At 36.0% G+C, this 22169-nt stretch overlaps 1 protein-coding gene across 5 annotated transcripts in view; it reads left to right on the top strand.

The window, feature by feature from the left end:
• The window catches only part of LOC111055449 (DNA polymerase eta), a 101106-nt gene extending 78937 nt beyond the window's left edge, over positions 1-22169 (top strand). For all 5 annotated transcript variants that reach the window (XM_039423457.1, XM_039423460.1, XM_039423456.1 and 2 more), the window contains exons 6-9: positions 14045-14268; positions 14735-14924; positions 16106-16278; positions 19456-22169. In XM_039423457.1, coding sequence (XP_039279391.1) covers positions 14045-14268; positions 14735-14924; positions 16106-16278; positions 19456-20749 — 1881 coding nt within the window. In that variant the 3' untranslated portion in view covers positions 20750-22169. The remainder of the gene's footprint in view (positions 1-14044; positions 14269-14734; positions 14925-16105; positions 16279-19455) is intronic.

The raw sequence follows: 22169 nt of genomic DNA, 5'->3' as shown, positions 1-22169 counted from the left end.
TGATGTACTGGGAAATGAGAATGCACTAGGCGATTTCATATTAGCTGGAGAAGGAGGCCTACTCTTAACTTGTTTACTTTGCAAATCTACAGTACGAGCAATGATAGAAGGCAACATATTTATCATTTCATACAACAAGGTCAATGATTTTCCTTGTTTATCTGGTGTTATTGTTGGAAAGGCTTTCAAAGATTGTTCAATCACTGAAATGAAATGAAGAATCTTCGATTCTAATTTCACAATTTCTTTCCTAGTCAGTTCCGACATTGATTCAAGTTCTTCCAATAAATATAGAATTCGAGAGCTAATTTCTTTTATTGTGCTATGAGATCTTAAGGTTTCATAGGACACTTGTCTACGTTCAGTGAGGTCAGCGATCTTTTGTCTAAACAAAGTTCTCAGACAATCAACTGTCTGACTTTGCATTTCCGATCTATCTAAACCTAGGATTTCCAATTCGAACAGAAGTTCATCTTTTACTAATACATCTGGGTTAATTTTATGAGACAAAAATGAATTAATTACACGGTTACTTGTAAATGCCGTTTTCACTATCTCCAGTGTAACCGCCATGTTATCCTATTGTAATCAAATCTACTAATTATTAATACTTATTACTTTTACACAATTGAAAAGCTTGATAATTCAATATCACTAAAATTTTTCCTACTTTAGATAAATTAATGGAACCTGATAGTCTGGAAACCGCTACTCATTAAATCACTTAAAAATTTCATTAATTTAATAATATTCCATCAGAATTCAATTTTCCCATTTCAAATTTAAATTTCCAATTCCAACACAAAAATAGGACCAGAAAATTCACTAATTAACCGTACGTTCTGCTACCAATTTTATAGTGTCTTTTGAGAACCTAAATTCTCAGACAACTATAATTAGGTTTGGAAATCATGCTAGACCCCGATGGTGGAGGGGTTAGTGAAATTTCTAGTACTATTCTAGTGGTGAGGAATTCGAAATAAAAATCATTTGACGATTGATTGCCTCTATATTAAATATTTAAATTCAAACAACACTTTACAATAAATACTTTCTTCAATTAAAGATTATCTTTGTCTTTAAGAGACCAAATTTACTTATTTTTACGTCTTTAAGAGACCAAAATCTAAGGGACACATTGAATTCTGGTGGGGAAAGATCAAGTACTCATCTTGTAGTTGTCGTCGCGATGTCCGGAGTCCCTGGCGGAGATGGATGAAGGGCGAAGATGATTAGTCGTCCTCCAGGAATGTTCAGGCGTCGCGGCGACAGATCCAAAAGGGAGTTAGTCTTGTTCTCTCCTCATCAGCGTTCAATGACGTACGATTCCATCCATGGTTGGAAGAAGTCGCCGGCCCTTTTACAATGGAAATTCTCAGCCCGATACAGAAACCCAAAAGGGGTATTGAAGATCCAAAATATAGAGGGAATCAATCGTCATCCTAATTCATCCCATTAGTATATTCTATAAGGGGGACTTTACCTCTAAATATTATTCTTACATTAAATGTCCGATTTACTTGGACAATCAATTATTAAATTCTCCTGGAGAGAATGAGAATGTACCCCCAAACGAAAACATATTACTGGAAATTGTAAGAAAATCTCAAGAAACAGTTAACACTATGACAGCTGGGATTAGAATGATTGCTCTCCTAGTTTTCAGAGGCTTCCAGACTGGTCAGTTCTACCATAAAACTTTAACATATTTACCCGATCGCCTGTGAATTTCTCTTCGCCCACTCTCTTTCTGCTCAGTAAATAAGGAAGGTGATACGTTCAAGCAAGAAGGAAACTAGGAGAGAAAAGTTATTTCCCTTTTGCAAGTTTAGAATTATGGGATTGAATCAGCATACTTCTGGCGTCTAGATCGTCGTGAGAGCAGATAATTCCAAGTGGGATCGTGGGAACCAAGGACTTTAATAAGATTCTGGTCATAATTATAACGATTTTAGAAATGCTGGCTAAGTTGCCAATGAACAAGAATAAATTTACTATCTTCATGGGAACTGAAAACTACTAACTTAAGATAGAATAAATTCCATTTAATAACTCAAAATTTTGGTACATACCTAATGTAATATTTATATTATTGAGCTTACAACTCCCAGGTAAGGTATTCAGGTGTCCCCGAGGTAGGAGATGAATCAAGGATGGTGAAAAGGCAAGCTTAATTGTCATCTACTGTTGGTAAATTCGGCTTCCATCATATAACGTTGCACATATATTTCTGACGAGATATTTACAATGTCTTTAAAGACTATAGATCGGTGAACTTTCCAATCGAAAAATAATAGTTTAAAACTTTCAACTAAAGGGAATTTGGCAAACACTCTTCCAAACGTAGGTTTACGGTGTACGATTTAACATTAACGAAAAAATAATAATTTGAAGAACGATTTTCTTCTGGGAATGATCGACGAATAATAATTATCAGTTCCCGACTCGAGGCAAGCTATTACGAAGCGAGACTGAACAGAAAGAAAAAATCTACCGGCTAGTGAGCGCGACGCACTCAAGTGAAAGAAATACGAACTGAACGAGGAGCGCGCGTCCAATTCAAAAACGAAAAATGAAAACTAGAGCTGGCTCCAACAATTTCCTTTTTCATTATGAACAGTTTCGCCCTGGCTTTATTGGTCTCTGAGGAAAAATCATTTTTCATGGTCTCTTCATTGATCCTCATTGCTGAATTGGATGATTTCTTTTTATGAGAATGTCCTTCATCCTCAGGCAAACTTGTTGACTAGAACCTCTTTGATGAAGCTGTGGGTGAACAGTAGCTTTTTATGTCTGTCTGCATACCACTACAGATTCAGCATACTCACAATATATTCACAATATATTCACATTAGTCAACACGATTTATATAGAAACTCTATTAGGATGTCCTATTCCACCCTCTAGGTTTCCTAATAATTGCAAAGTATTGCTACGACGCGGACTAGCTACAGTTGGGTATGGGTCGGGGTCGGTGACCATACTGACTGGTGGTGATACCGGACCTACACTTCTCCCCCTGTCCTGATTCTTTACCCTCTGTCTTTGGCAGGAGGTATTTAACTTGAAGGGAAGAGTGCGTGCCCGTGCCGTTGTTGGCCGATTCGGCCCTCGGCTCTTGGAATTCAGGTTGGGTGTCAGGGAGAATTGAGGTAACCTTAACCAAGGATACGGATCCGGATATCAGATCCCCACAAATAATTATATTTGTAAAGGTAGTACGCAATCTGAACCAACTGCGAGTTGATGGCGAGCAAAGCTGTACCTGCAAGCCCGGAATAAAGGTTGTAGGTAGAGGAACTCGGGATGGGGTTTAACAAGGAATGATATCGAATTTTTGTTACGGTTTTCGCAATTTGAGACTGCGGGCTGTCGGTGTGCAAACTGAACCTGCGCACCTGGTATTAGATTAATATGATTGGAGAGGCGTAAGTGGTATAAGGTACAGGATATGGTATACCGAGTTTGAGGTATAGGGGATATTTTATCGGGCCTGGGAAATGGAGATTCGTTAATAGGATTGTTCCTTCCTGTAACTAATGGGGTTTTGTTCAATAACTCGCGATCTGTGAATCGCAATATAGTTCTCAGCAAGCTGAACCTGCTAGCTAAAGATAGTATATCTATTTCAATTTTATGATAACTAAAGCTCAAAAGAAGGGGTTTCGGGTGTCGGATTTCTGAATCGCGAGCCTGCAGCTGCAAAAGGATTTTCAGCAATACTGAAACTGCTAAACAGGATTTCCACGCTATTCTGATGACTGCGCGCCGGTTATTAAGGGCCAATCTGTAACTGCCCTTAAGGGTATGGGAATCACTCTCAATCGTCCGAAACACTTTTAAATTAGTAGTCAGTATGTCGACTATTGTGAGAGGATGGGGAAAGGTTTACAAGGATTCTCCTAAGCTCCTCGCTGGTCTGAGGACCACGACTAGGTCGATCTCCAATCTGTGACTGAGACCCTGCTCTACACAAGGTTTCCTACACCTCTCGCTGGTCTGAGGACCGCGACGGAAACGATCTCTAGTCTGGAACTGAGATCTCGCCCTATACAGGGTAGGAAAAATTAAGAGGAAGAAAGATAGAGGATGCCGCAGTCTGGGGACTTCAGCAAGGACGTTCTCAAGCTGTACCTGAGAGCAGGAAGCGTTGCAGTCTGTGACTTCAACAAGGACGTTCTCAAGCTGTACCTGAGAGCAGGAAGGATTTTAGAATAGGGAAAGTGAAGAGAAAGTAAGAGAAAGGATGCCACAGTCTAGAAACTTCGGCGAGGAAGTTCTCAAGCTGTACCTGAGAGCAGGAAGCATCGCAGTCTGGGAACTTCGACAAGGACGTTCTCAAGTTGTACCTGAGAGCAGGAAGCGTTGCAGTCTGTGACTTTAACAAGGACGTTCTCAAGCTGTACCTGAGAGCAGGAAGCGTCGCAGTCTGGGAACTTCGACAAGGACGTTCTCAAGTTGTACCTGAGAGCAGGAAGCATTGCAGTCTGTGACTTCAACAAGGACGTTCTCAAGCTGTACCTGAGAGCAGGAAGCGTCGCAGTCTGGGAACTTCGACAAGGACGTTCTCAAGTTGTACCTGAGAGCAGGAAGCGTTGCAGTCTGTGACTTCAACAAGGACGTTCTCAAGCTGTACCTGAGAGCAGGAAGCGTCGCAGTCTGGGAACTTTGACAAGGACGTTCTCAAGTTGTACCTGAGAGCAGGAAGCGTTGCAGTCTGTGACTTCAACAAGGACGTTCTCAAGCTGCACCTGAGAGCAGGAAGCGTTGCAGTCTGGGAACTTCGACAAGGACGTTCTCAAGTTGTACCTGAGAGCAGGAAGCGTTGCAGTCTGTGACTTCAACAAGGACATTCTCAAGCTGTACCTGAGAGCAGGAAGCGTTGCAGTCTGTGACTTCAACAAGGACGTTCTCAAGCTGTACCTGAGAGCAGGAAGCGTTGCAGTCTGGGAACTTTGACAAGGACGTCCTCAAGCTGTACCTGAGAGCTAGAAGGATTATAGAATAGGGAAAGTTAAGAGAGAGTCAGAGGAAGGATGCCGCAGTCTAGAAACTTCGGCGAGGAAGTCCTCAAGCTGTACCTGAGAGCTAGAAGGATTATAGAATAGGGAAAGTTGAGAGAGAGTCAGAGAAAGGATGCCGCAGTCTAGAAACTTTGGCGAGGAAGTCCTCAAGCTGTACCTGGGAGCTAGAAGGATTCTAGAATAGGGAAAGTTAAGAGAGAGAAAGAGAAAGGATGTTGCAGTCTAGAAACTTCGACAAGGACGAGCTCAAGCTGCACCTGAGTTCTCTAGGAAAAGGATTGGGCTTTTCCTACTTGGAATTACAGCAAGTCAGAAACTGCTAAGCGAATTTAAAATACAGGGCCACTCTATAGTATGAAAATTAATAAGGAAAATACATCCCTAAAAACTGAGATTACCTTATTACAGAAGAGGAAATGCCCACAAGTGACCAGTCCTAACATACAGTTACCTGAATCACTGCAGGACTAAATACGGAGAATAGTGAACAAATTCCCGCACTAAACTTAAACGTCGTGAAGCGACAGAGTTGAGACTTAAGAATTAAGCCCTCAAAAATAATCTGCTTAAGGGCCTAGCTAAATTTCCCCACACAACTATTTGTAGCACAAACTTGAGATCCCTTACAGGTTTCAAAACCAAGGATAACTCGTTCACCCCCAGTGATACAAATTCGGGAAAAATAGCTGACAAGAAAGAAAAACCCAACAGGGAGTTCTAACTCCGAGTTGTTTGGAACTCGACCTACAGTATTCTATGTTAACACAAGATAGAATAATAATTAGTATTGGTAACGTCGTAAGGAGAGGAGATTCGCAACCCGATCTAATGCTCAACCACCGAACAACTGCCTCTCTCCCAGGTCTTCTTGAAGCAACACCCGGTCGCTGAAAGTTAGGAGGCCGGGGGAAAAGAGATTGCCGACCAATGGGAGTCTGAAAAGACGATCATGCCACTGGTCATGTGACAGGGTTTGAATCCACTAGTGCTGATGCTAAGGGTGCAGCTAATGATGACAATGATACTAATTGCTACACTAATTCAGGCCGGTAAACAATATTTCTATTCCAGAAATTTCATGAAGAGCGATAGCGACCCGACTCGGTAGCCACTTATTGTTTTGATGATACGGATGATGCTAATACAATACAAAATACGAGGACGCTCAGAGTGGTAAACAAAATCTGGAAATTTCTGGTTATGATGAACCTGTTGCTGATGATTTAAAGGGGTTGATGGCGATGGTGATAATGCATATACACAACTACAAATCTAACAAAATATATCCGGCAGTCGATCCTATTCCTATTCTAAAATAGAATAATTTCGCTAATTTTACGCTGGACGAAGGCTCATCATCCGTCACAAAAATTCACTTTGTGACAACTCATATAACTTTAACTGAATATGCAAAAAGTTCAGATTTACTAAATTATTAACTGAATTCAAGACTGATCAAGTAAACCGGCACAAAGTAACTTCAACTCGAAAAATCAGATAAGCGGAGCAAACAAGATAGACGTCTGCTGCGTTCACTACTCAACTCCCCTATTAACAGATAAGAATTCACCTAATGCTTCTTCTTCCTTCTCATCCTCCTCCTCTCCTTCTCCTTAAGGAAACAAGTGGTAGTAGCAGTGATTTTATTGTTTGTGTTATTGTGTATTACAGATGATATCAAAGATCATTAAGTTGAATGTTGATACCATTGAAGTATGCTATAATATTGACCGACAATGCATGAGAATAAGATATGCAGATACTGCAATTGTATCAGCTTGTGTTTAACAAGAAAATTATGGAACTTTCTGTTATAAATTCATATTCAAAATGAATATTAACAATAGACTATGGTTTGAAATGGAATTGACAGTACAAAAAAGCAATTTTACACGAGTTGAAACTGTTGTGAAGTCAAACAGTGCGTCATTTTACTTCTCTTCATTTCTTTTGAGAGGTACATAATTATTGGTAGTACATCCTATGCCTTCTTGTCCTCCTCCTCCTCATCATCATCAACCTTATAGAGGGTACACATAATGTGTATGTGTGTGTGTGTGTGTAATTAATATTATTATTATTGTTGCAATTACAATATTTGTCGAATACACCAGTGACTTGCACTTGCATATCACTAACACTCTTGTTTGTTATACAAAGAAAATCAGAATTTTAAGGTTGTGTATGTGTTTGTCAAATCAAAATTTGTGGTTGTATGCCACTAAAACTCTATAGTGTTCATGTTTATATAGATTTTACACTTATTATTGTTAATATTATATTGTTACTATCAATACTAACACTCTTGTTTGTTATACAAAAGAAAATCAGAATTTTTGTGTGTTTATTCCATAATGTATCAATAAAAGCATAACTAACTCACACTGTCTCTCTCTCATTCTCTTACTCAGCCACTCACCACTAGATGACTATACTTATCACTAAATCGAATTGTATGAATAAAAAATGAAGAAACAAAATATTCTATTTAACTGGTTTGTGTGAATGACAACAGTGGGGTTGCTTACGCAACCTGCTACACATGAAGACAGCATCAATCAGATAAATGGGGTGTACCTGTAGAATTCATTAGTAGCTGGTATGTCTTGCTAAAAGAAGCAGAGGTTTGTTTATGCAACCCCACTTCACATTACCATCATCATATTATAATATTCTCTATCTTAGAATTTCAAAGGAGAGAAGATACTCTCACAAAGTGTTACAGAATTGAATACTAGCCTCTGATAAGCTGATAAAATGTCTTCAATTTGGTATGTCTGTTGCACTCTTACTAAGGGTAAGAAAATCAATAGTTGTGCTTCTAATAGGCTCAACTAGTTTTTCCCTTACTGGGTAAGGAGGAAATCAATAGTTTTGGTGGTGTTTATTGGCTACTACTTATAGTTGCTTATTAATATTTAATTTCAACATCTGAGGGGGAAACAGGACACTTAAGTCATTTCAATAGCCCATTAGATGCACAACAATTGTGTCAGTTGCAACTGAACTGAAGTGTGTCTCTTACTAGGGGTGACTTGACTAGACACCTGGAGTATTATATTCAAACAATGTTACTATAGTATTCTCTCTATCTTTGAATTTCAAGGAGAGAAGATACTCTCACAAAGTGTTACACACACACAAAATTGAATACTAGTCAATGTTATAATGTCTGAAACAAATAGAATTTACACTGCCAATTTTGTTTGAACTGTTGCACCCTTACTAAGGGTGAGTGGAAATCAATCAATAGTTGGTCGGTGGCACTGCATGTGTGTGCGCTCGCTTATGGCGGGAAAGATTTTGAGGTGGCGGGGGGGGGGCGTGATGTCATTGTTGATTTATCTCTGTCATTTTTATCCTACTCTGGTAATATCACTCAAAATTCCACATCCTTTTTTCGGTTGACTTTTTCTCCCACTTTTAGTACTCAATGTCTTTTCCTTTCCAAAGACAGCCATGGAATGATTTGGTTCGAACAATTGGGCTGTATTTATTGCATTTTGCTGATGAGTCTTTCTTTTATAAGTTCTTGATTAAAAGTATCATGTGCCAATTCCGTTGAAATTGCATCAGCAATAATTACAAACACTGACATTGTAATTTCTCTCACTCTTTCCATTAATGTTTCGCTATTCAACAGTGATTCAAATAATTCTTCTTCTGTTTATTGAGATGATGATGATGATGAAGATGGAGATTGTTTAATTGCTTGTTCAATCAACTGTTTACACGTATTGACATTAATAGCATCTTTATCAGTACATGGATTACCAACATTAATAACTCTTCTACCTCGAATATTAATGTTTCCAATAGGAACCATTTTTAATAGTCGGTTTCTACCACTGCTGCTAATTATATGACTAGGATGATCAATTGACCTCATTTCATCATGAAAGATTGCAACTCACTGAACACATTTCCACCGAATCATGTCATTTTCTTTGAAAAATTCAATCAACCTCCACCACCACCACTTACTTCTCCTCACTTAAATTGCTGCCGGTGCAATGCCTTCAATATATCCATTTTCAATTACTCCCTCTAAAATCAAATTGATTTCGTTTTGATGTCCAGTATTACCAACTGCTTGTGATTCATAAAGCAGGTAAAGTCTATCAACCAACTCATTAGGGTCATTCCAGTAAATGTAGTCAATGAATATATATTATCATTGTTGCTGTTTGGAACAATATTGAATGGAGTTTTCAATCCTTGACCTTTTACTTTCTTTTGCAACAATCGAGTAGTGGGTGTACATGGTTTTGATGCTGCTGATGCTTTTGCTAGAGATGATGGTAGTGGTAGAATTGGTGGTGTATGTGAAAGAGGATTTAGCAGGTTAGATTCAACAGTTGTTGGTTTCTTTGGAGTACTTTCTTTATTATAGCCTTATACTTTGGTTGATTGTAGTTTTTAATTTTCCTGTCAGTACAATAACCTTTTCTATAGACATTTGTCCAAATTAGAATTTGTCTGACAAAAGCTTTTATCTTTTTCTGTCGCTAGAAATGTGTTGGGATTTTTCATGAAAATTAACTTGCATAGGCCTAGTGTAACTGTATAGTTTCGAATTCCTTCTCCAACTTCTACATCACTCAGAATTATTTCATTGGCATCCAGTGCATCCTTGTCAAATGTCATTACCTTGCTACCTAAAAAATAATTTCCACTTATTGGTTTGATGCTTGGTCCAAAATGTTGATAGATTCCCTTTTCTTTCTTCAACCATTTCAAAATATAACTGCCTCCTCCTTCTCCTCTCCCCTAGTTGATTTGTTGAATGATAATATAGTTTGATTAACATCATCATCATCATTGTCTTGCATCAAATGTCTCTTTACTGTAGATACTGCAGCTGTCAGGGTCCTATCCTCTTCCTCCTGATCATTGTTGTCTCCACCCTTGTTCACACTTTCACTTTTCTCCAAAATCAAAAGTAGAAGGGAAAGTTGATGTTGTAGACTAGAAGCTGTGGCTATGTTTTATAATGTTTGATTGAGATAATGGTGTAGAAGAGTAGTAGTTTGTTTCTGATGTTGAATTTTTGATGATGCTGTTGTCACTGCTGATGTGTTTCCACCACTACTGTTAAGAATCAGATTTGTGATATCCTTGAGTGGTTCCGAGAGCAGTTGCATTTGTTTAGCGTTTTGTTCATCACTTAAAGATATATCTTGTGTAAGTGCTTTATGTTTTTGTTTTATATAACGTTTCAGCTTACTAACCTTCGTGGTAGTTGTTAATTTGTTTACATCCTTACTATACTTCTTCTTTCCCATATTTTTCCTAGTCTTCTTAGTTGAGTTGCTGATGCCAGCTCCAAAAACTTCACCTCCTTCCTTGACAACTGACACCACACTGAAGTTATTTTGGTTGTGCCCTGACTAAAAATGCATCAAATCCATCAAAGTCTGTAGTGCCCATTATCCTTGTCAGTTGTACAGTACAACTGGTGTAGAACTGGTGTACAACTGACATTATTGTCAGATGTATGTACAACTATAAACACATGCACAGATGTTGACCATACATTATCGCACATGGTTTGAAATTCATCTAGTGACATATCACCACTGCACACATGATCTCTGTACAAATGTTTTGTATTCAACTTATTCTGTTGAAACACGATTAGAAAATTGGCATTGTCTTGTATCAATTGTTTTGGTATATGGCTGTAGGTTTGCACCAAATAGAAAACATCTATATTGCTGTGTCTCCCTGTTGTAAAGTAGCATCATATATAGCATATTGTTGTTTGCATATTACATCATTGAATATAATTATTATAGAGTTGGGTGGTGGAATTTCATCACTTGTGTCAGACTCTGTATAGTTAAACTCTGGTTCAAGGCCATTCATTACAGCTCATAAAAATTTGTATTTATCTTGAAATGTAGTTTTGGAGAATATGTAAATATCTGAGAATCGAATTCCATTTGGGTTGAATAGTATATTGAATAGAACGTTTGTTTTACCACAGCATGATGGTCCACATATGATGCATCTCCTGTGATTTGGAAATAGAGAACTGTGTCATAGTTGTCTCTTTTCCTGCTGTTTCAAATTTTCTACTAACAATACAATTGAAATCAATAACTGGAAGCTTTTGTTCAGTTTCAACAAGTTCGAGTACAGTATTTCTCCTTTTCCTTCTCCTTATCATCATATCGGATCTGAAGGATTGATCTGTAAGAGTTGTAACTATTATCGATTGATCCAAGAGTTGTAACTATTATCATATCCTTCCCAACTGACTAACAGCTTAACAGCTTATTACCATGTCTCCTAATATCTTTATCGATTTCAAACACTTCGGGCACACTGGTCTTTTACAACTCCTCAGCATAGAATCCTCCTTTTATAGGTTGTTCACTGTAGTCTTCCAATTCATAGGTCACAGGAAGTGTTAGTCTTACATGTGTGACTGTAAACAGTTCCATCGTCCAATTTGGAAGGTAGCCCTTGTCAAATGTCATTTTATACTTGCTTTTACAAACTCTGTCACCAGGCTTGATTTCCTGCCAGTGTCCTGGATAGAAATTTGGCACCTCTCTTGACAGTTTTTGACAAAATTTATGACGATTTTCAGCCATTTTGTCCAACAGCAGGTGCTCATGTTTTAAATCTACATCAACAGGCCGCATTCCAATTATTCTATGCACTTTTTCATTGTATTTGGAAACTAACCAATTGATAATGTCCATCCACTTGTAAGATCCCCGTTCGGTAAACATTGTCCACATTGACTGTTTCAATGTTCTATTGAATCTTTCAATAATTGAAGCTTTCTTATCAGAATAGCTAGTATAGTGATTAATATTGTAGCATTTCATTAGACTAGCAAACTTTGAGTTCATAAATTCTTTTCCACTGCCAGTTTGGAGGCTATGTGTGCCATGTCTATCAAGTATAGGAATAAATGCATCAACTATCTCATTGGCTGATTTATTTTTAATTGGTACTGGGTGTGCAAACTTACTCAGACAATTTATTATTGTTAAAATGTATTTGTAGCCTTTGTTGTGACATGAGTATGGAATTATTTCAACCAAGTCAGCTTGTAGTAAATCTCTTAGTCTCTTCAGTGTCACTTGTCTTGTAGGATAGTTTTTCAAAGCCTGTTTGGGTAGTTCCTTGGTTATAACAGTTTTTCATTATCAACCTTTTTCTTCTCCATTACAAAAATCTCTCTTTTTCCATTGGTTTTCACTTGAACACACTTAAACATGAAATGGTTGACAAATAGGTATTACCTTTATATTTGAAAGGTTTATATCCAGTAAAGATTTATAATAACCCACTCATGTAGATCGGGGTCAATGGCTTCTAGCATTTCGCAATATGTTCTACTTGTAGGAAAATCGATAAGTAATCCTTGACCATTGTTAAACTAGTAGCATGATAAAAAGTGTTGCTCATTATGCCGAGGAAATTCTCGAGAAATTCTGTTTTTCAAATCAAGACAAAATATCATTCTTTATCATTTCGGGTTACTGTGATACACAGTTTTGAATACAGTATAGAAATTGGCCATTTTTCTGTGTATTTAAATATGAGCTAAAATACATTAAAGGAGGATTTTTTTATTTTTTCATAAAATTTCAGTTATGATACATTATTTTGAACCGCCTTGATGAGCTGAGAAGAATCAGCTGTAGTACGAGGAGATCTGATCATTCTGTCAAAAATTATAAGTGTTTAAAGTTTTAATCCTTGACCTATCCTTATGACGTACCCCCCACTAGGAAATACTGGAATTAAATGTTTCTAACGGGTGATTCTCATAGAAAATAACCCTCGTGAGATGATTTCAGCCAATATATATATTTTTTGTTAGGAAGCCCTTGGAAAGGTATTATAATGAAAAATTTGTATTTTGGCTGTAGGCCTTTTTTTTATTTTTGGGTGTATTCCCCTCCACCACTACTAAATTCGAAAATTCCTAAGGAATCCTGTTCATAATGAATTGTTTTTTCACGTGATGTGTGGTTTTTTATCTATACTAGAAAAATAGCCAAGTTGTATAGGGTAGAAGTGGTAGGTTTGCATAATTTTGAAAACTCCTTAAAAATACCCCTTTTTAGAAAAAATCGTAGCTCTGGAAACAAAAATGGTAGAATCCAGCGCGACCACTCAATTTAATGGAAATTTTACTACCTTTAATTTTGTAGAGAACGATTTTTCTCAAAAAACTCATAGTTTTCGAGTTTAAATGGAAAAATTAAAAAAGTCCGAAATTTCAGGGGTTTTTGGGGGTGAAGCCGCCCTTTGGCGTGTCAGCAAATTTCAGATTCGAATTCAGCGCCCCAAAATACATATAGAACCGTCGAGAAAAATTCTTTCGGGGCTGTTTCCTAAAAAATGATCATTTGACTGGAATATAATGAAACCTTCAGACCACAGATCACCAAAGGAATAGTGAAATATGTATAATCACTTGATAAGGAGAAGGGTAAAGAATTTAAAAAAATACTTATTAATATTTGAAGGTTATAAAGTTGATATTTTCAACAGAAATAGCTTTAAAATAAGTAAAGAAAATGGAATTTGAAAAATGGGAAGTGGAACCAGGGACAAAAATGCAAAGAGTGAGAACTGAATGAAGCGAAGAGAGGAACTCTGAGTGCTCGTTGAAAATGAAGAGCTGTGGACAAATAAAAAGAAGTCACAAATATAAAAACTATTTTTGAACGTCTTCCACTTGGGAGTTTTATGACTATTAATAATATTTCAGTAATTCAACCAGAAAAAAGTTTCTATGTACAAACCTTCTCGAATTCTCTCCTGCTTCAAGTAAATTCACTTTTGTATCAATCTGTTGACTCATCAAAATATAGAGTAAGAAAATTTCTTAAGACAGGAAAATATTTGAGAATTAGGAAAACCCACTAGGCCTAATGAGGTTATTCTGCTGTTAGTGAATTATCATTATACAACCATTACCCGCATACTAATTTATACTTTAACATGGTTGTAATTTACATTGCATCTTATGAGTATTTTCTCTTCAGATTATGGCCAAGCTGGTTTGTGGCTTACATAAACCGAATCGGCAGACAGTACTGCCTTGTTCAGGCGTCGCCGAACTATTTAGCAATCTGCCGGTTCAGAAGGTTCGCAATCTAGGAGGCAAGTTTGGCTCTACTGTCATCGATACCCTCAATTGTAAAGTGATGGCAGACCTTGCAAGGTTTTCGGAAGAGGAATTGCAATCCCATTTCGATGCAAAAAGAGGGTATGTAACACTTTTGTATTGGATATTTACTAAACTTCGTATGGCTTTTTGTTGGTGGGAGTCCCTTAAGGGAAGGTTCCACCTAGCCAGAATAGATAATTTAAGCTATCTACGGGTCTCACCACAAATATTATATTATATATCAATTGTATTGGGTGAGCCTAAATAGAGGGCGTGAATATTTTGTTTAATATTGATAGATCGGAATAGGCCTAATCTTTTTAAATTATCAACGTTATTTAATAGAAGCATCATAATTATCGAGTACTGCCTTGATAAAGATGGCATTGTTTAAATGTCATTGGTGTATGATGTGCAACTGATTTTTTCTACCATAAATCGCACCCCGGGCACCCTTAACCCATTTTTTATAATTTCTAACCATGATAAGTGATTTACTACCAACAGTACTCTCACTCTCAATCAATATTCTCAACTAATGTTTGGTTTTTATTTCGTATTTCAGGACGTGGCTTTATAATATTGCAAGAGGTATTGATTCAGAACCAGTGACATCGAAGCTTATGTCGAAGAGTATCGGCTGTTGCAAGAAGTTTCCGGGCCGGAGTAGCCTGTGCACCAGGCAGGATGTCATGCATTGGCTCAGCGAACTCTCAACTGAGATTGCTGAAAGACTCGACGAGGATTACAGTCTAGTACGTTGGATTTTCTATAAGCCTAGTTTCCATTCTGGCAATGTGCAATATCATAACAACATTCTGGCACAGCTCGCTGAACGATTTTTACAACTTTTTGCCTATTATTTCCATGTTGGTGCAAAGTGTATGAACGTGGGTGCAATGACAATGTTGACGCTAACTTAGCACAACGAAGACGCTATGCTGCTCTAGTGACCTTGAGCACTATAAAATGAATTAAAGTAACCAAAACTCCTTTTTTTATATTTTCGGAAATCTAACTTACGCTTTTAGTATTTGGGCGTGCTGGATCCAAATAAGAATCTATCTTTATTCATAGGAAAGTTAGATTTTGAGAATAAAAGAGGAGTAATCAATTGCGTACGTAGCTCTAGTGAAATACGGAACCGCAGCAACACTTGTTTTGCGGCACATTGGTCTGCCGAGAAAGTGCCGAGTTTAAATGTTGTAGACCGTTCTCATTTCTATAAGCTCCCTTAATTCAATCTCTAGTCATATTGCTGCGTTCAATCTGTAGTTATGGATAAGAGGCTATATAGACACTTTTTCATTTAAATCATGATTTTGATCTTATTTATTCCGATATAGGTTGCAAGATGAGGTTTTTTGCAGGTATTTCTTATTGCTAGTATCTTGGAAGATTTTATGATTTCTGGAATTTTGAAGTAGTATTTTCCTTGTCAAGAACCCAGAAACCCGATCATCAGAACCAAATTTGTTTTTGTTTGTTCGTTATTAATAGTTCAGGACTGTAAACTAGATTATACTCTTGAAGCCCAAATAAACATTCTATTTCAAATGGATTCAACTTCAATTGATCAATATTTTTTATTGAACAACAATTCATTGTTGCTGGTTTTCATTTGATTGAGATGATTTAAGACAATACAATATCTTAAAAAATATTTCAATTTGCGATTCAGGCTTTCAAAAAAATAAAGCACATCCTCTTCATAAAAAATGTTTTAAAAATGTGTATATTTGTATGGCTTTATGTTGGTGGAGAGTTTCTTATGGGAAGGTTTCACATAGCCTGATTATACAATATATTTCAGCTGTAAATGGCCCTGTGACTGTTATATTTATTCACTGGCCTGAGGTTACTCCTTAAATGTAAATATAGAATCAATTATGGTTATCCTAGGTATTTTAATTGGCTTCATTTCCATTGATTTCAGTATAAGAGGAGAGCGCACTCATTAACAGCATCTGTGCAGCAAACAATCAATATGAAAAAAGTGAAAGTTTCAAAATGCAGTCAAATTTCAGCCTATGATGCGGAAAGTATAATGCAGGTTGCATTAGCGGCTATCAAGAAAACCAACAATGCATCTCCCACTTCGAATACATGGTAATCACGTGGAATATAATTTCATTATCATCATCAATCTCTGTTCCATTATTCTTTATTATGAAATTCTTATTATAAATTGTGATATCTGCACTGTGTAGTGAGGTCCATGTTATAATGACAGTATTTGATTAACATTGGCGCTTGTCTATCTTTCGACAAATCAGAATGTGCTATCCTTTTCTATCCGCAACGTTGCCAGATCGTCTTTAACAATGTAGAAATACAATTAATTAACAAAATAATCCATCTCAATTATGTATTATTTAATCATGGAAAAATATATTTTCTTGACGAATAAATAATATAATTGATCTTTTAAACAAGAATTAACCGTTGATCTCACATCAGATATACCGTCCCGGTATTAACTATCCTCTATAGAAGGCAGTAGCAAGGCAGAGAAACGCTGTTCTCCTTCTTTCTTCACTGTCATCATAACGTGGACCTCACTATAGATTTCCGGACGGTTAGCCGAGACAACTAAGGAGTTGCACCCTTCAGAATGCTAGCGCTACCTAATCGTTTGATCATCGCATCAAATCACCCACACATTTTTCATTACTCACGCACAAGCTAAAAGCCTGTGGACATCATCCACATAAAAAAATCATTTGAAATCGTATTATTTTTTGCACTTTGAAAATCTATTGTTGATTAATTTCACTACTGCTATATATACAAGAATACAGACAATTATCATTATAACACACTTACTTTTTCAAGTTAATATTATCTATACTGTTATCTATACTAATATTATAATATCATAGTTATAATATAACTAATTATAAACTCATAGTTATAATATATAATATCATAGATAATAGTTAATATTATCTATACTAATTATCTATACTGTTCTAAAATACTAACGTATTTCAAGCTATTGTGTGTCTTCTGTACTTGGATGTGGAGGTCAGTAATCATATCCTCTTGGAGCAATAAATAGGATAGAAAATATTATGGACATTTTTTATAAAGACAATAAGACTCTGACTCTGCAAAGTTTTGAAAAATTCGAATCAGGCAAAAAATGAAGTTGGTCCAGATGAGTTGTGTACCAATGATTATGTGTAGATTACATTTATGTAACGGTGCTATTACGTTCTCGTTTGTGATTTGCAGGCAGCCCCCACTCGAATTTCTGGGATTCACTCTAGACAACTGTTTGAGTTGGTCCAGGCACATTGATAAAACCGCTGGAAAGCTTAATAGAGGAATATTTATATTAAGAAAGTTAAGGACTTGTGTCAGTGTTGATGTTCTAAATGTAGTTTACTTTGCTCACATTCAGTCACACCTGTCTTATGGTGCTGTACTGTGGGGGTCAAAGGCATATAGCTCAAAACTATTTCGTATTCAAAGAAAGGCAATCAGGCTTATTTGTGGTCTGCCAAAACGTGCTCAATGCAAAGAGAGCTTCAAAGAATTAGAATACTGACATTTCCCTCTATTTTTGTTCTTCAGTGTCTGACCTATGTGAAGGAGAATTTGAATGGTTTTGTTGAGCAGGGAGTATCCATGAGCATCAGACTAGAGGCAGGAATAATTTGATCACCAGCCGCTACGAGTATTCTAGCACGCAAAAAACATTTCTATTCATTGGTGTGAAGCTTTTTAATATGCTCTCTGAACAATTTAGAGGTTTGCCAAATCTAGTTTTCAAGCAGAGGCTGAAGATATTCCTAATCAGTAATCCCATTTACACTTTCCAGGAGTTCTATGAACTGGCTAGGACTTTGTAAAATTATTAGTATTATGTTGAGGTACCTACATTAAGTAAATACTGTATCAACTACTGCTACTTTTCATTTCTGTTAGTTCGTTTTTATTTGTGTGACTGCATTATATTTCAAGACCAGAATATCTTATATTTGAATATATATATATATATTTTTTTTAATATCTTTCTTTGTTTGGACATGATATTAATATATCATGATATTGTAGTTCTTTTAGAATAGTATATTTCCAATTATTGTATTGTATGTGTGACATTTGCTGTACATTGTGACGGAGGTAATGCTTCTGAAGACCTCAGAAGCGGTTACATTAAAACTTATTCTATTCTATTCTATTCTATTCTATTCATTGGCGCTTGTCTATCTTTCGACAAATCAGAATGTGCTATCCTTTTCTATCCGCAACGTTGCCAGATCGTCTTTAACAATGTAGAAATACAATTAATTAACAAAATAATCCATCTCAATTATGTATTATTTAATCATGGAAAAATATATTTTCTTGACGAATAAATAATATAATTGATCTTTTAAACAAGAATTAACCGTTGATCTCACATCAGATATACCGTCCCGGTATTAACTATCCTCTATAGAAGGCAGTAGCAAGGCAGAGAAACGCTGTTCTCCTTCTTTTTTCACTGTCATCATAACGTGGACCTCACTATAGATTTCCGGACGGTTAGCCGAGACAACTAAGGAGTTGCACCCTTCAGAATGCTAGCGCTACCTAATCGTTTGATCATCGCATCAAATCACCCACACATTTTTCATTACTCACGCACAAGCTAAAAGCCTGTGGACATCATCCACATAAAAAAATCATTTGAAATCGCATTATTTTTTGCACTTTGAAAATCTATTGTTGATTAATTTCACTACTGCTATATATACAAGAATACAGACAATTATCATTATAACACACTTACTTTTTCAAGTTAATATTATCTATACTAATTATCTATACTGTTATCTATACTAATATTATAATATCATAGTTATAATATATAACTTATAGTTATAATATAACTAATTATAAACTCATAGTTATAATATATAACTTATAGTTATAATATAACTAATTATAAACTCATAGTTATAATATATAATAATATATAATATCATAGATAATAGTTAATATTATCTATACTAATTATCTATACTGTTCTAAAATACTAACGTATTTCAAGCTATTGTGTGTCTTCTGTACTTGGATGTGGAGGTCAGTAATCATATCCTCTTGGAGCAATAAATAGGATAGAAAATATTATGGACATTTTTTATAAAGACAATAAGACTCTGACTCTGCAAAGTTTTGAAAAATTCGAATCAGGCAAAAAATGAAGTTGGTCCAGATGAGTTGTGTACCAATGATTATGTGTAGATTACATTTATGTAACGGTGCTATTACGTTCTCGTTTGTGATTTGCAGGCAGCCCCCACTCGAGTTTCTTGGATTAACAGTTGGAAAGTTTGTGGAAGGGACATCATCTTCAAACAGAACTATAGAATTTTTCCCCAAGACGTCTACAACTGGAACTGGAAAAAGCGTACCTTCTACCACAGCTCAAACAGCAACACAGCTAGACACTGAATCTGGAGGATTCTGTCATGTGGAAAATTTACGCTCCTCAGATGTAAGCTTCAAGGATAATCTAGGTAATGGTCATAAAAATTCCAAAAATAGTTCTGAGAATAAATTTAGTTTATTCTTCAAGAAGGTTGATAAAACTAAAGGAAGTGAAATTACAAATGAAGAAATTAATTCAAAAGAAAACTTTCATACGTCATTAAAAGAAAACGGCGAAGGTTCAAACTTAGATAGTATTGTTGCTTTAGAAAACTCCAATAAAGTAGAACAGGCTGATAACAAAGTTTTATCAACTAAAAATGAAACTGATTCGGACTGTGATATGTTTGATTATACAGAAACTTCGATTACTAATGATTTACCAGAAAAGTCACTGAAGAGAGGATATACAGCAGAAAAAAATTCAAATAATAAAACAACTGTGATAAAATGTGGTGATATAATTCTAGTTTCATCTGAATCTGAAGAGTGTCTTGTTAGTACAGAGAATGGTGATGTACCGATAAAAGACGAAGAAATAAGTTGGATAAGTCCTGGAGAAGTGTTTCCCGATATCAATAATTTAGATGATACCATTGTTCAACTAATGCCTTCACCGTTTCGTAGAAAACTTGAATCTTATAGATTAGAGATGAGTAATCCAGAGCCATCAAATTCTCTAGTAGTTAATAATATGCATGAAAGTCTGGGTGTTGAGAAAATAAAATCAAGCACTCATGTTGTGAATGTTGATGAGAATGGGTCCGACTCATATCAAGGAACGGAGATATCTCCCGATCTTTTCTCAGATAAAGATATTGATTCTTGCGACTCTCACCTGGCAGTCCGAAGTGGAAATTCTGATTTCACAAAAAATACTATTGGAATTCGAGATTCAGAAACTGAAATCAGTGTGGAATGTCCCCATTGCGGAGAATCTGTTCGACTGTCCGAATTTCCTGACCACTTGGATCATCATGTAGCCTTAGATCTTCACAAATCTCTAAATAGTACTGAAGCGATTATGGTGTCAAAGAAAAGAATATTGAACTCTACTGAAACTGAACCTCTAAAAAATAAGAGAGGAAGACCATCAGGTAGAGAAAAATCAACAGAACCATCAAATAGTATACTGAATTTCTTTTCAAAAAAGTAAGTTTCATTCAACTCGTTCCAGGGTACAGAATTACATTTTTTTTCATCGTATAACAAGGTTAGAAATGTTCGAACTAGGTTTTAAATTTTACAACACAATTTTATAAATACTGTGATAGTAGGAGGTATTTATATAACCAATACCCACACCTGACTTCATTGTAACGGGTGGAGGTATTAATAACACTACTCCACACCTGACGCCATTGTAATGGGGTGGGAGGCCAGGGACTTTGTTAGCTCCAAATTTCATAAGGAAGGAAATATATAATAACTGCTTTAAAAATCTCAACTCAACTGTTTAAATTATTTGAATCCACGGTTGGGAGATTCGTTCATGCAAATGCCAAGATCTTCACTATTGTTTAACAACACCTGTTTTAGAAACAAGTAACTTATCACGAGCCAGGAACGTAAAATAAAAGATTTTGTAGAAATGCTACTGATATTAATTTATTAGTTGAATTATACAATTATCGGTCATCTTTGAAATTCTGTTACATCGAATTATAATATTCACTGTAATCAATCCGGTTATTTATTCAATTACTTGTTTCAATATTACAACATTAAAAAAATTAATTTCAAATAATATTTCTCAAATTACTACTTTATCGCAATTATTCATAATAATTGATATTTAGTCAAGAATTTGCTAACTCACTCTACAATAAATTTAGGGCCTCGGTCAATTTATGTGGTCAATCTATTTGAGCATAATAAAATAATTTTGGCACTCACCATGGAATCGAAAGTTTAACAAATACATCGGCACTCAATATCACTCACGCTTACATTTCAACTACGGTACTATATTTCAGACTACATGCTTTTATTTATACAAAATAAAAATGATAAGGAGATTTTTCATCTAATTAGGCCGAAGCCTAAATTAGAGACCGAGACTTGTTCTGCGACTACATCAGTTCTTCTCGCGGTGACGACTCGATTAGAACTGCCACTCTTCCACTCAAATTTTCCGATTTGCAAGAAAACACGTGGAGCGCCCGGCCTAATAATTTCAGGTTAAAACGTCGTGGGGTCACATTTCTAAATACGTTTGCATTAATTTCATTACGAAATTCAAGCCAGTACTATGGAAATGCTAGAAGACTACAATAATTTGGATGGATAAGAAGCAAGTTGGCAAATCTTTTATGGCAACACAAAATTTAGGTGCTTACTTTGTGCATGAATAAATTATTCAATTATCAAGAACAAGGTTCACGTGAGTTCATATTGGAAAAATTTAGTCCAATTTTGATCAGTTCATCAACCTGAAAGAAAGGCACAAAAAACTACAATACAAACCTCTCAATATTCCCATATTACAATACAATAATAATTATTCATTTTTTACTTTCCTTGCCCTATTACCATAGGTAAGGAAAGTATTGCTTTCCAAAAAAAATTAAGGTACC

Source organism: Nilaparvata lugens, chromosome 3 (assembly GCF_014356525.2).
Source record: "Nilaparvata lugens isolate BPH chromosome 3, ASM1435652v1, whole genome shotgun sequence".
In the NCBI taxonomy this organism is placed as follows: Eukaryota; Metazoa; Arthropoda; class Insecta; order Hemiptera; family Delphacidae; genus Nilaparvata; species Nilaparvata lugens.
The sequence above is the reverse complement of the archived record's forward strand: the minus strand, read 5'-3'. Positions and strand labels throughout refer to the sequence as shown.